At 34.8% G+C, this 12,907-nt stretch overlaps 2 protein-coding genes across 3 annotated transcripts; one reads left to right on the top strand and one right to left on the bottom strand.

The window, feature by feature from the left end:
• Window positions 1–1,416: 1,416 nt before the first annotated feature.
• Window positions 1,417–7,246, top strand: LOC139697496 (protein DPCD). Its single transcript, XM_071596222.1, has 4 exons — window positions 1,417–1,523; window positions 3,491–3,696; window positions 3,796–4,032; window positions 6,531–7,246. The coding sequence occupies exons 1-4, from the start codon at window positions 1,451–1,453 to the stop codon at window positions 6,633–6,635; spliced, it is 621 nt and encodes a 206-aa protein (XP_071452323.1). The 5' UTR covers window positions 1,417–1,450; the 3' UTR covers window positions 6,636–7,246.
• Window positions 7,247–9,309: 2,063 nt separating this feature from the next.
• Window positions 9,310–12,907, bottom strand: Ubc7 (ubiquitin conjugating enzyme 7). Of its 2 annotated transcripts, XM_071596224.1 has the most exons (6): window positions 12,856–12,907; window positions 12,612–12,693; window positions 12,351–12,469; window positions 12,125–12,265; window positions 11,895–12,039; window positions 9,310–10,995 (listed from the first exon to the last, which is right to left on the bottom strand). In XM_071596224.1, exons 1-5 carry the CDS (start codon window positions 12,896–12,898, stop codon window positions 11,918–11,920), a joined length of 507 nt encoding a protein of 168 aa, XP_071452325.1. In that variant the 5' UTR covers window positions 12,899–12,907; the 3' UTR covers window positions 9,310–10,995; window positions 11,895–11,917. The 2 variants fall into 2 exon arrangements, with proteins under 2 accessions (XP_071452325.1, XP_071452324.1); XM_071596223.1 differs by lacking the exon at window positions 9,310–10,995 and having other exon boundaries at window positions 11,724–12,039.

Raw genomic sequence — 12,907 nt, 5'->3', positions numbered from 1 at the left:
AGGAATAGTAGGTGAGGAGAAAGGGTTGCTCAAGTGTCAAGGAATCAGGAAAGAAGAGTTAATATGGATCATCATGATTAGCAATGGGATGTTGAAGAATGTGACATGATGGAGGTTTTTCAGCAGGTAAGGTGCAGGTGGAAAAGAAGAGGCATATTAAATGAAATTAATGGAGGCATAATGTATCCAGATTTAGAGAAAAGTTTATCGTAGTGCTGAGTGTCGCGCTGTGTGATATTAGGTGAGTTTCATATATTTAGTTGTAATTTATTAGCTGGTGTGTGTACAGATGTGGATCATGTATATATATATATATATATATATATATATATATATATATATATATATATATATATATATATATATATATATATATATATATATATATATATATATAACGTTTCCTGGATAGCTCAAATGGTTAGAGCATCCACCCAACAAGTTGAAAGATCTGGAGTTCAAGTCCTGGTCTAGGAAATTTTTTGCACTTGTGATCTGCTTAATTCCGCCTTCCACACCTCTACTGTGTTCGTCCTTCATGTGTGTTCCTCATATATATATATATATATAGACATAGAAAAAGAACATGACTTAGATGAAGGTAGCTTAGGTCCAGACATACTCAACGATGAGATAGAAAGGGCATTAAGGGAGATGAAACTAAATAAGGCCATCAGGGTAGATAACATTCCTGTGGAACTACTGAAATATTTAGGCAAATGTGGGAGGAAGACTCTATATGGACTGATTGATATGCGCATAGATGACTGAAACTTTTTCATCGGTGTTGCGCCCAGACAACTCCTAAAGCAAAAAAAATGTGTGTGGTGCCATTCCTATGCCTATTCAAACCACAAACAAACTTCCACTTGATATAAATAATTTGAATTAGATCATCTATCAACAGGGTGATCTTGATCAGAAATTTTACAAATTAATTCAAGATCCTGGATAAAGAACACATGGGAGGTAAAGAACGTCGTTTTCAAATAGAATTGTTTCAACATAGTCAAAGTGCCGAAAACGACTGCCAATATTCATAACCCTACCATTTCACACAGTGAATGGCTAGACTCAGGGCTCATACTTCCTCCTACCTTTATCTCCCACTCACTTGTCTCTTCTAATAATGGTGAGAAGTATTTCTTCATATAACGTCGCTTCACATTTATGAAGAGCGCTCTTTACATTTCACGGCATGCTACTGGAGAAAAAAATCACTCGGTGCCTCTGGACGTATCCAAAACTGAGAACGCTGCTCAAAATTACATGCATATATAAACCCCAATAATAATTAATGATTCAAATAACCATTGTATCCCGTGATACAAAAATGAAATCTTCTTACATAAAACTAAGTTTCCTATTGCCCGCCTGTATCAACATTGCGCATTCAGGTTATCGTTAGTAGGGTGTTTCGTTTCCATGGCGAAGGTTTATTTAAACAGGGATGACTGAGTCTGTGGAGTGTAACTGGTTGAATATTGTGAAACAGGCTGAAAAATCGTGCATCATTGAAAATGGTTAGTAGAAAAGTAATGGTTAAATTGATTACGAACTTTTTATTCGATGGCTATCGATTTGAGCTATAAACTAATCATTGTCTTGTGGGCTAGAAAATGAATAGTTTACATTGGCGGATGCCTGACGAGTTTCTGTAAAATATTAAAGATGTGAACGCTTAAAAAAAATTTTATTGGATAACATGTTTAAATAGGATAATATGTGCGGGTGATTTGAGTACACGGCTGATTATTGTTGTAAAAATAAAGTTTCGTGGGCCCAATAGTGTCATTGCAGAATAACATTACCAGTTACCCGTGCAGATAGTCTAGAAACACAAACTTCAGTAGTTTTTCGATGGCCAACAATCTCTTTGTCCAGATAAAAGTAGTTTCTAAAATCGTAGGTTAAAGTGTAGTTGTGACTCGATGGGGAAACTGCTCGGAGGAAATGCTTTTCATTGATTGATGTGGTACAACTCGTGATATAGTGTTAAGCACCCCAAACCATTCAAATAATTTTGATTTTCATCTTAAAATCGTCAAATCCAGTAGGATTTAACCTTATAGAAATCAGTGGCGAAGCAGCAAATACTCAAGTTGTTGGCATAAATCATATTGTTTTTCGACCTTTGAAAACTTAGGTATTGCGTTTTAATGTTGTATGCGCCATGAAAAGGGATGATAAGGAGAATGGTGGATGCTCCCGTAGCAGTGTACATTTTTTTCATGATTCGTCGTCATATTCGTGCATGGTCTGTTTCTGCAAAGGAATCTTGTAATCAATATCCTTTTGGTTGCATTATTGTTGCAACCTGTGGTTTGCTAGTTATACTGTGAGAGATAAATTGTGTGTACACTGATTTACAAAATTTCATGCACAAGTTGCTTTCAAAATTCTTCGATCTCTAAGAATTGACAATTTCTTGTGAAGATGGGGTTTAATTTTATGTTGGACTATCGTTTCAAAACTATGGAATTTCTATGACCGCCAAGAATATTTTTGTTGACTATACTCCGTCCTTTCGGCAACTTATGTATTTCAACTAAAAATCCATCGAGTTTTGGATAGATTTGACCATGATGAACTGGGTAAACTGTCGGAGATGGGAGAAATTAAAGGGCTCAGTATGACACTGTCTTATAGAGGAAAATACCTCTCAGATTATTTTTAGGAATGCTTTCAAATACCCTTATGCAAGTATGCTAAGAAGCATTTGGTATTTTCATTAAATTACTAAAAGGGATTTTGTGCAATTCGATCTTAACTATTTGTTTCCTTTTTAAGGGATTCAATACAATGAAAGTAAATCTACTTCAAATGCTACTTCTTTTCTAACACTTAATAGCTACAATATAGTACTATTATTTGAAGGAGTTGGGGCAAAACTGCCCTACCTACCAGCTTGTCAAACTTGAGAATACCACGCTATCAAAGCACTCTCATTAGTTTAAATCTTATGACATGGGTTTTGTGCAGCTTCAGCCATCTATTGCATTAAACTAAAAGCATACCATTATTAATTTACCTAGGAAACACTCATTTCTTGTGTAACACTGTTTTTATAAGAAATGTACCCACAGGTGGCATCTGCTCAAATAAGAACTTACAATTGAAACTGAAAGAAATTCGAGGGGCGGCAAGCTGACAGGAAACAGTTATATTTAATATCTGCTCTGAATATACATTACTGTACTAATGGTTTCAGCTTTGAAACCTGAGAGCAAGCCAAGAGTAGCTAAGTGGCACCATAGGGATAGGTTTTGCTCTTTTGCTGTCAGAGACAGCAAAAGAGCAAAAAGATGTTGAAATGCAAGCATCAAAACTTTAATATATACTCACTTGACTGCTTATGCCTTAAATTACTCAGTGAAAAGTTCTGCAATCTTACCATGATAATGCTAATGTGAGCATAGTGGATATTTGAGATAGCAAGGTATTTTTCAATACTTTAAAATGGGATACACATGAAAATGCTCTATCCTAGGATTCCGAAAGGTGCACTATAAATTCCCTAAGGGTGAAGAAATGGTTGAAGAATATAACATGGAAACAGATGTTATCAATCGACGCTTATGGAAGAATATTAATAAATTTGGAGGTGAAAATTCTTGGGAGGCTGAAATAGGTGAGCCCGAAAAACTGAGTGCCAAGAATTTTGATACAACTGGGATAAAGGAATCAAGTTCTAATGTAAGCTTATCAGAAAGTATTTTTGCTACTTAATACACTAATTCATAATTAAACACCCACACATATATTTAAAAATGCCTCTATTTTTATTTATTCCAGCCATTTATTGTGAGAAGGAGCACTAAGAATATTTTGGAATGGAGGATACGAAACTTAACCTATCCTTTATCAACATATTCTGTGACTGCATGCCCTGAGAAAAAATGTATTATAGTAAGGACATCAAACAAGAAATTTTTCAAGATTCTTAAAGTTCCAGAACTTGAAAGACTGGGACTACTACCGCAGCAAAGTTTCATAGAATACACTCACAAGTTTAACACCCTCATTATTTCGGTTAGTAGGTCATAATATGTATCATAATTTATCAAGATATATTGTTGGATGCGAATAATACTTAAATGGTAATATTCAAATTAAACTCTCTGGCCTATTTATTTTAATGAAATGCCCAGGGAAAGTGGATGGTCTGTATTCTTTATTTTTTTTTAGCAACAAAATGTGAAAAGCAGCAATAGAGCAATCAAAAGCATTGATGACTGCACCAAAATTCTTAGCAATGTTTGGAAATAGTTTCTCCAGAATATGTAGAGCACATTCATCCGCCTTTAAGTTACTGATTCACTAATGAACTGGTGCCAAATGTACATAGCTGTTCAAAGAAACTATGGGAGATGCCATGATAGTAACTTCAATGGAGTCATCCAGTGGTATGTGCATTACAATGCAACAATTTCAGAGTGGAAAAATTATTTTCCTTAACTGGAATCCCAGTCAATAAGAATAATTTCTATTCTTTGAAAGTGTTGCATTGTAGTACCTAACTGATTAAAAATATATCCTATTTTGAATTTAGGCAATCACAGGACTTCATAGTACTGGGTTCAACGAATAATAGTGCTGAACTTAGTAAAGAATTAACGTTCAAAAGAGGCTTGATAGGTACACAAAAACTGATATAACTAAAGGTATAAACTCTACTGTGTAATTAGAGAAGCAAGGCTTGGGACTCTTTCAACATCAAAGAGAAAATCTGGGTGTAGAGTTGTAGTAAGCTGTAAAGAACTTAAGTTTACTTCTTACTGCAAGGAAATTAAATCACACTATCGACCACTTGTTTTTCCAATAGTCTGAATGCTCCACAATTAATTAGTAATTACTACATAAGCATCCTAACAACCTTGCATCCAAAAAGATTATGGCCTAGAGCAGGGATGGTGAGCCTTTTTGCAATTGAGTGCCAACATTTATGTAAGTAATGAGAGTACACTGTTTACTTGCATACAAACCCATTGAGTGATCACCATGGAATTGCCCTTAGCACCCTTCCAGCTCTGCGCACTGGGGGCATTTGTGGCATAGGTTCACCACCCCTATCCTTAGCAAACATCCCATTTGTTTATCTCATGACCTTAGCAATGCTTTACCAAACTATAATTACTTACATGCCTGGAAGCACATGGGGCTTAGGAGGATTAAGTACTGGGTGGAGAGTTCAGGGATGGGAAGGCATGGGGGACCAGAAAAGAATTTCACTGACAAGAAAGCATAGAACAGACTCCAATGCCAGGCAACAATTGGGAGACAGCAATAGTGAATAGAACTGGATTTGCAATAACAATCGGCTATTAAGTTAATATTGAAACAATCCAAAAAATTTTTGAAAGATCCTGTGTAGATCATTTGTTACAAATCTGTTCTGTAGAAGGGTTAAATTCTGAAGAAATCCTTCTAATGTATATGTAACTCCTTGTTCACAGTGTGTGAAATACTCTAGTGGAATTTCTAGAACAAATTAGCTCATGGCATAAAAATTCAATTGAAATAGCAAATAGAATTTTTATATTTGTAACACTTCTTCAAGGGCTTGATTAATTGATGCAAAATAGAGTCTATTGATGCAAAATAAATTCTCTCCCAGCCATTGTGGCTTAGACCCATGATTTTTTAACAAGAAATTGTGGTTTTCGGTGCATATTTTCAAGGACTTCGAACAGCTTATGACTTTGTAACAAATAAAACTTAATTTTAATGGTGCATTTCACTCCCGAACACTCTTGAAGATGGGTTCATCTTTGGATTTCATTTCATGAGAAGCAAGAAAGTAAAATTTTTAATGCAATTCACAGGATGAAAAATATTTGTTTATCTATGTGGACTATGGCATTTGTCTTTGGACAGGAAGTGAAAGACATCTTGACCAACTTTGTTCTTTGTTAAAGTTTCTGCATCCCTCAATCTTGCTTGTGATGAAATAGGCTCTTGTAAGTTAATATTTCCATTTGGGAAGAAACACAATTACCAACTTTTTGTTGAAGCATTTTCATTAACTTGAGTTATCTAAAAATTAATTTGAGGATGATCAGAAAAGTACTCCACCTGATGATGAAGATGGCAATTTATGTTTTCAAAAACGTTTATTTTTCATCATAATCACCTTTAATATTAATACATTTCATTCATCGGTGTTCCAGTGCCATTATCCTGTCTCTGTAGTGTTCTTCTGTTAGTGCTGCCAAGTATTAATCAACAGCCACCATCATTTCCTGATTGGACAAAAAATGTTGACCAGGAAGGAAAATTTTGCAAAATTCACAGGCAGTTGTTCAAATAGAGGTCCCATTTCCTTAGGCTCCAAGCATTTTGTCTGAGTTAGATTATGTATTCAGTAGAGGAAGCTTATGTCTCAAAATAACTAGTTTGCGATGTTCATTCTGATTAAAATGGCTTTTCTGTAATATTGGCTACTCTTTCCATTTGTAGTAGTACATGTAATACATTTATTATTTTCAAATTAATAATATTATATTTACATTAGTGTTTTTTCTTTACAGTATCGAAAACCTCCACAGCTGATAGCTTTAGAGGCAGAAGTATTGAAGGAGCTGAAAAAAATACCCACAACGGATAAAGGAAAACTACCTTGTAATCCTAGCTAAAATATTAATGAACCATGTTTTAATAAAGTTTTTATGCCTCTGCCATCCATTTTTTATAATAACACTCCACTGACTGCTGAGAGACAAAATTATTTATTCACTGGTTAAAATCATCTCCTTGGCTGGTTTTGGTCTGAACTACATTGTCTCTTTCAGAGGTGATTATATTCTAAGGACAGTGTAGCCAGCTGGATACCTGTATACAATGCAAGATTTGGAATTCTTAGTATTTTATTAGAAATTGTATTGATATTTCAATATTTTTTCATTGTGTTAATTAGGCAGTCATAAATATTTGTGCATATTTCCATTGCTATTTACATTAATACTGTTGCTAATACTCCCTTTAGAGATTTTGATTCATTAAAATGTATGCAGTCCACATGTAGAGAAGTTGTACATCAGTGAAACAGTATCATATACAATTTTGAGCTCTCCTTTTGAATATACTTATGCATAACCTATGAAATGGTCCTTTAATAAGGCATCAAAGTTCAAAAAACCATCAATGATAACTGCCTTGGGAAACCGCATAGTTTCTTGGAAATATCTGCTCTGCTATAATGCATAAGCCACTGTTGATATTTTACAAAAATAAAGAGTTAAATTAACATTTTCCATTATTTTAAAGCCCTAAAATAATTTTGCATAGCTAAAATTTTGATTATAAAAAAGAGGACATTGAACTATGGTAGTGCAAAATTCCCTTAAATTTAATCTTTAAAGAGTATCTTACAAATTGTTTTACTACAGTGTTTCTTAAATTCTACATTATTCTGAATGAATAAAACATGAGTAATCCAAATACACATCTGTCCATTACTGCCTACACTAATCACTTGAATTAATGGCAGTAGGTTTGCAGCATCTACATATACATGCAAGATGTAGCAATTAAGTTACAAGACGGGTGCTACCGGCAAACAGTGAGTGCACCATGGTAGGTTTGAACATGTCTGTACCCGCTGATGATTTCCACATCCTGAGCTAGATGGGCACAGTTGTATGTCACTCAGTCTTGCTGTAGCTATCACCTTTTCAAGTCCTTATACCAACCTCTCATAAAAAAATGCAGTGTTCAGTTCGGAGCAACAAGTTAACCTTAATTTTCTTGTGAAACTAAGGAAAACTGATACAGAAGCTCATGCCATGTGAAGGGAAGTGAATGTTTATTGTGCAAACAAGTTTTTGAGTGGTTTAAGGAGAGACGTGAAATAACAAAAGACGATCCATGCCCTGCACAATCCTCAAAATCAAATTATAACATTCAGAAAGTTGATGAATTTATTTGCAAAAATTTCTGTCGGAGCTCTAGCTGAAATCTTAGGAATTAGCTGAGAAAGTTTTAGTCAGATTACAAAGGTAATTTGAAATGTTCCAGGATGGGATAAATGAATGAATGAGAATCTCCAGCCACTGAGGACAATTTTGTATTTGGGGAAGAGATGGAAATCTGATGGAACCAAATAAGACAGGTGTGGCAACAATCTGTACCTTAGTTCACGTATTTTTGCTGTGGCAACGACACTTGTATATGGGCGTGCATTGCCTTGATGAAAGATGACTTTCTTCCTTGCCAAAGCTGGCTTCTTTTCATATATCTTTTGCTGTAGTTGGTCCAGGAGGTTAGGGCAGTATTGCCCAATGATGGTTTGACCATTGGGAATATAATCTATCAGAATCCCTTTCGTATCCCTGAAAACTGAAGCCATAAACTTTCCAGCTGACAGTTTTGCTTTCTTTGGTCATGATGAATCAACATGTTTCTACTGCTTTGACAGCTTTTTTTATCTGAGGTACAGTAGTGGACCCAAGTATCATCCGCAGTTGCAAACTGGCACTTAAAATCTTGTTGGTTGCTCTTAAATTGGGTCAAAGATCCTTTGGAAATATCCATTCTGATGCATTTGTAATCCTGCATCAAGAGTCACAGCACCCATCTAGCGGATAATTTTCTCATAACCAATTCCACTATTAAAATGTGATAAGCCCATTCAGATGACAGCTTCAGAGATTTCACAAACTTTCAGTTTGCGACCCCAATGATCATTTTATTCACTTCAGCAATAATTTATGGGGTAGTGGCACATTTTGGCTGGCCACTATGTAAATCATCACCTAAGCTATTCCAACCAAACTTGAACTCGTTTCTCCACTTGGCAACAGTTGAATATAAAGGAACAGAATCCCCCAGTCTGTTCTGAAAGTGGGCAAGAATTTTCTTTGCTTTCATACCTTTCTTTACAAAGTATTTAATCCCCGCTAGAATCTAAAGTTTTTCCATCTTCACAAATCACTACACGGGAACAGCAGGCATATGCACCACAGATCTCTTCCCAAGGCACCGATGCATTTATTGTTTACTAAAAAAGAATCACCTATTACTATGCAGAAACTCATTGTGCTAGCGCTAACATCTATTGGTAATTCTGAGAACCTTTCAAACTTCACAAGTTGTATTATCATAATAAAGAAATTCTGAAATCGAAGAAGAATGAATTTAAGATAATGTATGCATATGCCTTGTTCAACATTAAATATGAGAGAAATAAATAGAAATATCTTTTGATACTGAAAACACCTGATTGAAATGACTTGGCAGTCATCCAATTTTACACCTCCCATTCCACTTCGGACAGGAGAACATATTGCATTAAATCAGATTGAAATCACGTGTATTGCAACTCAATATGTATTTCCCCACAATATTCTTCAGAAACATTCACAGTTTAGACCTTCACTGATGCGGTTGCCATGGCAGAGTACCTACTAATTCAGCCAGAGGTAGTAACTACATATAGTACACACTCAAGGCATGTCCTTCTCCACTAAACAATTTTAAGAGTTGGCAACTCTCATGAGCACAATGAAAGTTGGATTGCCATCCATTGTGCATAATTGCATTTAAAATATTTCTAGATCAATGCCAAATGTAACTCAATTTGGTAAAACATATAATGCTTGAAGAGTTCAATATAGGTACCCAATTGTTTTATGTAGTCTGATGGTTCATGCCAAAAACGGATAAAAATATATCCAATACATTTACACCTTGAATTAATTTAAACACATGATCTATAGGTTAGTCAGAAAGTATAACCTGCCAGGCTTGCCAAACTTATTGGAGTAACAAATATAATCCTTGTAAACTGGTACATATTAGATATAGAATCAATTGTTGCAGTTCTAAATATTCAATGACAACACTTCTTAAAATTCCCAGTAGTAATTCAACATGACCAAATTACTATTGTTTCATATGGTTAGCAGTTGAGAGATTATATTAATTTTACAATGTAGGCACTTATATGTCTTTGCTGGGCCCAAATCAGTCAATATGAATCACACTTTCTGCATTAGCACTCCAAGGAATACTTCAGGAGAAAACCATTCTTCCACGGGATGTATGAGGCACATTGATGAAGAAAGTCGTAGAATTAGGAGATGATGGTTCAGTTTTTCAGAATTTTTAAAAACCATTTTACACAATTTTTTTAGAGATAAAAACAAACCATGACAAATAAAGATTCCTTTTTTCTCATATACCATGCTAATTCTAGGCCATAAACAGAAACCTTGTTTCTATCCATGAATGGCAATCGACGAACGGTGACAGTTTGAATGAGACTGGACCATACCCTCATGGTTTATGCCCTTAATGTCACAACGTAAAACTTACATAGTTCCATACATTTATATGTTACCTTTAAAACACATCACTCATTATATTAACTACCAAATGGCAGTTTAATGAGAATATTGTTTGCATTAATCACTGTCACAGCATTTGAGTTTCTTAGAGAGTAGTTTATTGGGATATTTTTACCCTTCTGTGATCATGAACTTTTTAAAACATTCATGGTTGGAGTAGGTGCCATGTATGTATGCTTCATACACATTCAATCTTTTTGAAGAGTTGAGTCACACTTTTTCCATAAAATCAACCTAAGTCAACACTATGTATTATTATACATTATCTTTCAAATAGCTGGAATTAAATAGGCCATGAAACACTTGCATATCCCATATTCAAGAACCTTGCTAATGAGCATTTGGGTGTACTAGCGATGTAAAAGACCAGGTAGATGGCTTTTGATATGCCAGCAGGCATGTAGACCACAATATCATGGGAAAAACCAGCACCATTAGGGTTTTAAACAAACTCTTAATATCAAGATAATGCATGATTGCAATTGTGAGTAAAGTCAAAACAATGATGCTAACCAATAGCTACCAGTAGTTTTGTTGATGTTACTTTTTATAGGGCTTCCACATTCAAAACAACATTCTGTGGGTACTTCGGGCAGCTTTTCCTCTCTCGTTTTTTCACTTCTCATGATGATACTGCAAGAGTTGGCACCTGCAGTTTTGAATGCAAATCTTCAACTTTATATGTACACATAGGGCAATGTGTGGGTAGTTGACACCCCACATATTGTACAAGAGCACACTTGAACTTAAATTGACTTAAGCTTACAATGTTAGCATCAAAGATATGTCGGGCAAGTTCCACATTTGCCATAATATGTAGTTTTTTTAAAGGAATACACCATGGATAAGCAAAAGAACCCTTTCCAGTTCTCCAAGCATACGCACTACTCTTCCCACTAAGCCCTAGCTTTGAAACTGTTTGAAATATCATGAATCTAAAATATTAAAATGCTAATATGAATTAATAAAAAAAGATAATGACAACACCAACTTTTTTACATTCCGAAAACTAATAATGTTGTTCCATTCTATGCTAAGAAAATCATGTCAATTTTCTTCTTTAAGAATTATCGTCAGAAATAATTGTAGCTATTATAATAACTATTTCAAAATATTCTCATTGATAAGCAACTGGAATTAGGGCCTTCATTAATCCTTTAATATAAATTTTTTCTAATTAAGCCATGCTTATTTTAGTTTGACTCATAATTTTTAACAGTACATACACACCATGGTTTCAGCATTATGTAATTGCGTGAAGTTTTTTGCAATTATCAAGGTGGAGTATTATGGTTAAATTTTAGAATGACATATGTATATTTTTTTGCCAACACTTTGAAAGGATTATTAAGGTGAAAGTTAATCGAAACAGAATAATAATATAAAATAATATTGCATATAATTAAATCATATTTCAATTGCATTAAATTAACAAACTAAAATTTATTTTTACAGAGTCATTGAGATTATTGTACAATAGTAAACAGATTAAATTTACAAGTAATATTGATATTCCTCTTTCAAAGAAATATATAACACCTTCCTCACCCTATCTGGGTGATCTCAGTAGACTATGGAGGTGGCAATCCGAGAGTACTTCTCACAATTCTCTCTGCAATACGATTGAATTCCAAACGGTCTTCTCTCCACATTTTCGCCGCGTCGACATTGGCCCCACTTTCATCATTTGGTTCTTCAAAATGACAATGAAACAGTTAATAATTCGGTCATGAATTTCATCAATAGCATAAAATGATAAGTTAAAGTATTATTAATACCTGCTAACATACTAATTACAGACAGGAGAATTTTCTCCACACTTTGGACAGGACTCCATCTTTCTGCGCTTGACTCATATCCCATAGGGTCATCCCCCGGGGCATGAAGTATTGATATACACACGCGACCATCGGCATATACTAGATAAGGGAAAATAATTTCTTTAATTAGATATAAATAACATGGTACACTGTTATAAATTGTAAGAAATAGACATAAACTTACTGTTAGGGTGGAACATTTCACACGTGAATTGCATTTTTGGAGGGCTAAGTGGGTAGTCTGGGGGAAATACTAACTTAGCTGGAAATACACCGCCCTCGAAGCAAGTTCCTTCCGGTCCCCTACGAAGGCATAAAAAAATTTCAAACACAGTTTAAGCCGTGATATGCAAAAGTTACACAAACAAATTAAGCACAGAATTGAGAGGGGTGAGCTGCCAACTATAATTGCTTACATTTGCGCAATTTAAAGGTAATTACTTACGTGATCAGGGCTTCCCATTCAAAAAAATTTTCTTCGTTTATTGGCCCAGCAATTATACCCTCGGGAGGATTGAGGGTTAACTCTACAATAAAAAAAATTGGTTCCGTGACATGACACTAATGTGCACATCATAATAAATCGTCCAAATTATGCACAAAATTCGTTGAAAAGAGTGCGAGAAAACGACTCTATATTTCCAATTACACAATTAATTAAAATCATACTGTCAAATTATGGAACTAACGTTTGTATTCTGCCATTAACCTCCTCAACGCCGAACCTGCCATGTTGTCAGA

The sequence above is a fragment of the Hetaerina americana genome, unplaced genomic scaffold (assembly GCF_022747635.1).
Source record: "Hetaerina americana unplaced genomic scaffold, ioHetAmer1.1.p SCAF_79, whole genome shotgun sequence".
NCBI lineage: Eukaryota > Metazoa > Arthropoda > Insecta > Odonata > Calopterygidae > Hetaerina > Hetaerina americana.
This window is presented reverse-complemented; position numbering and strand designations above follow the sequence as displayed.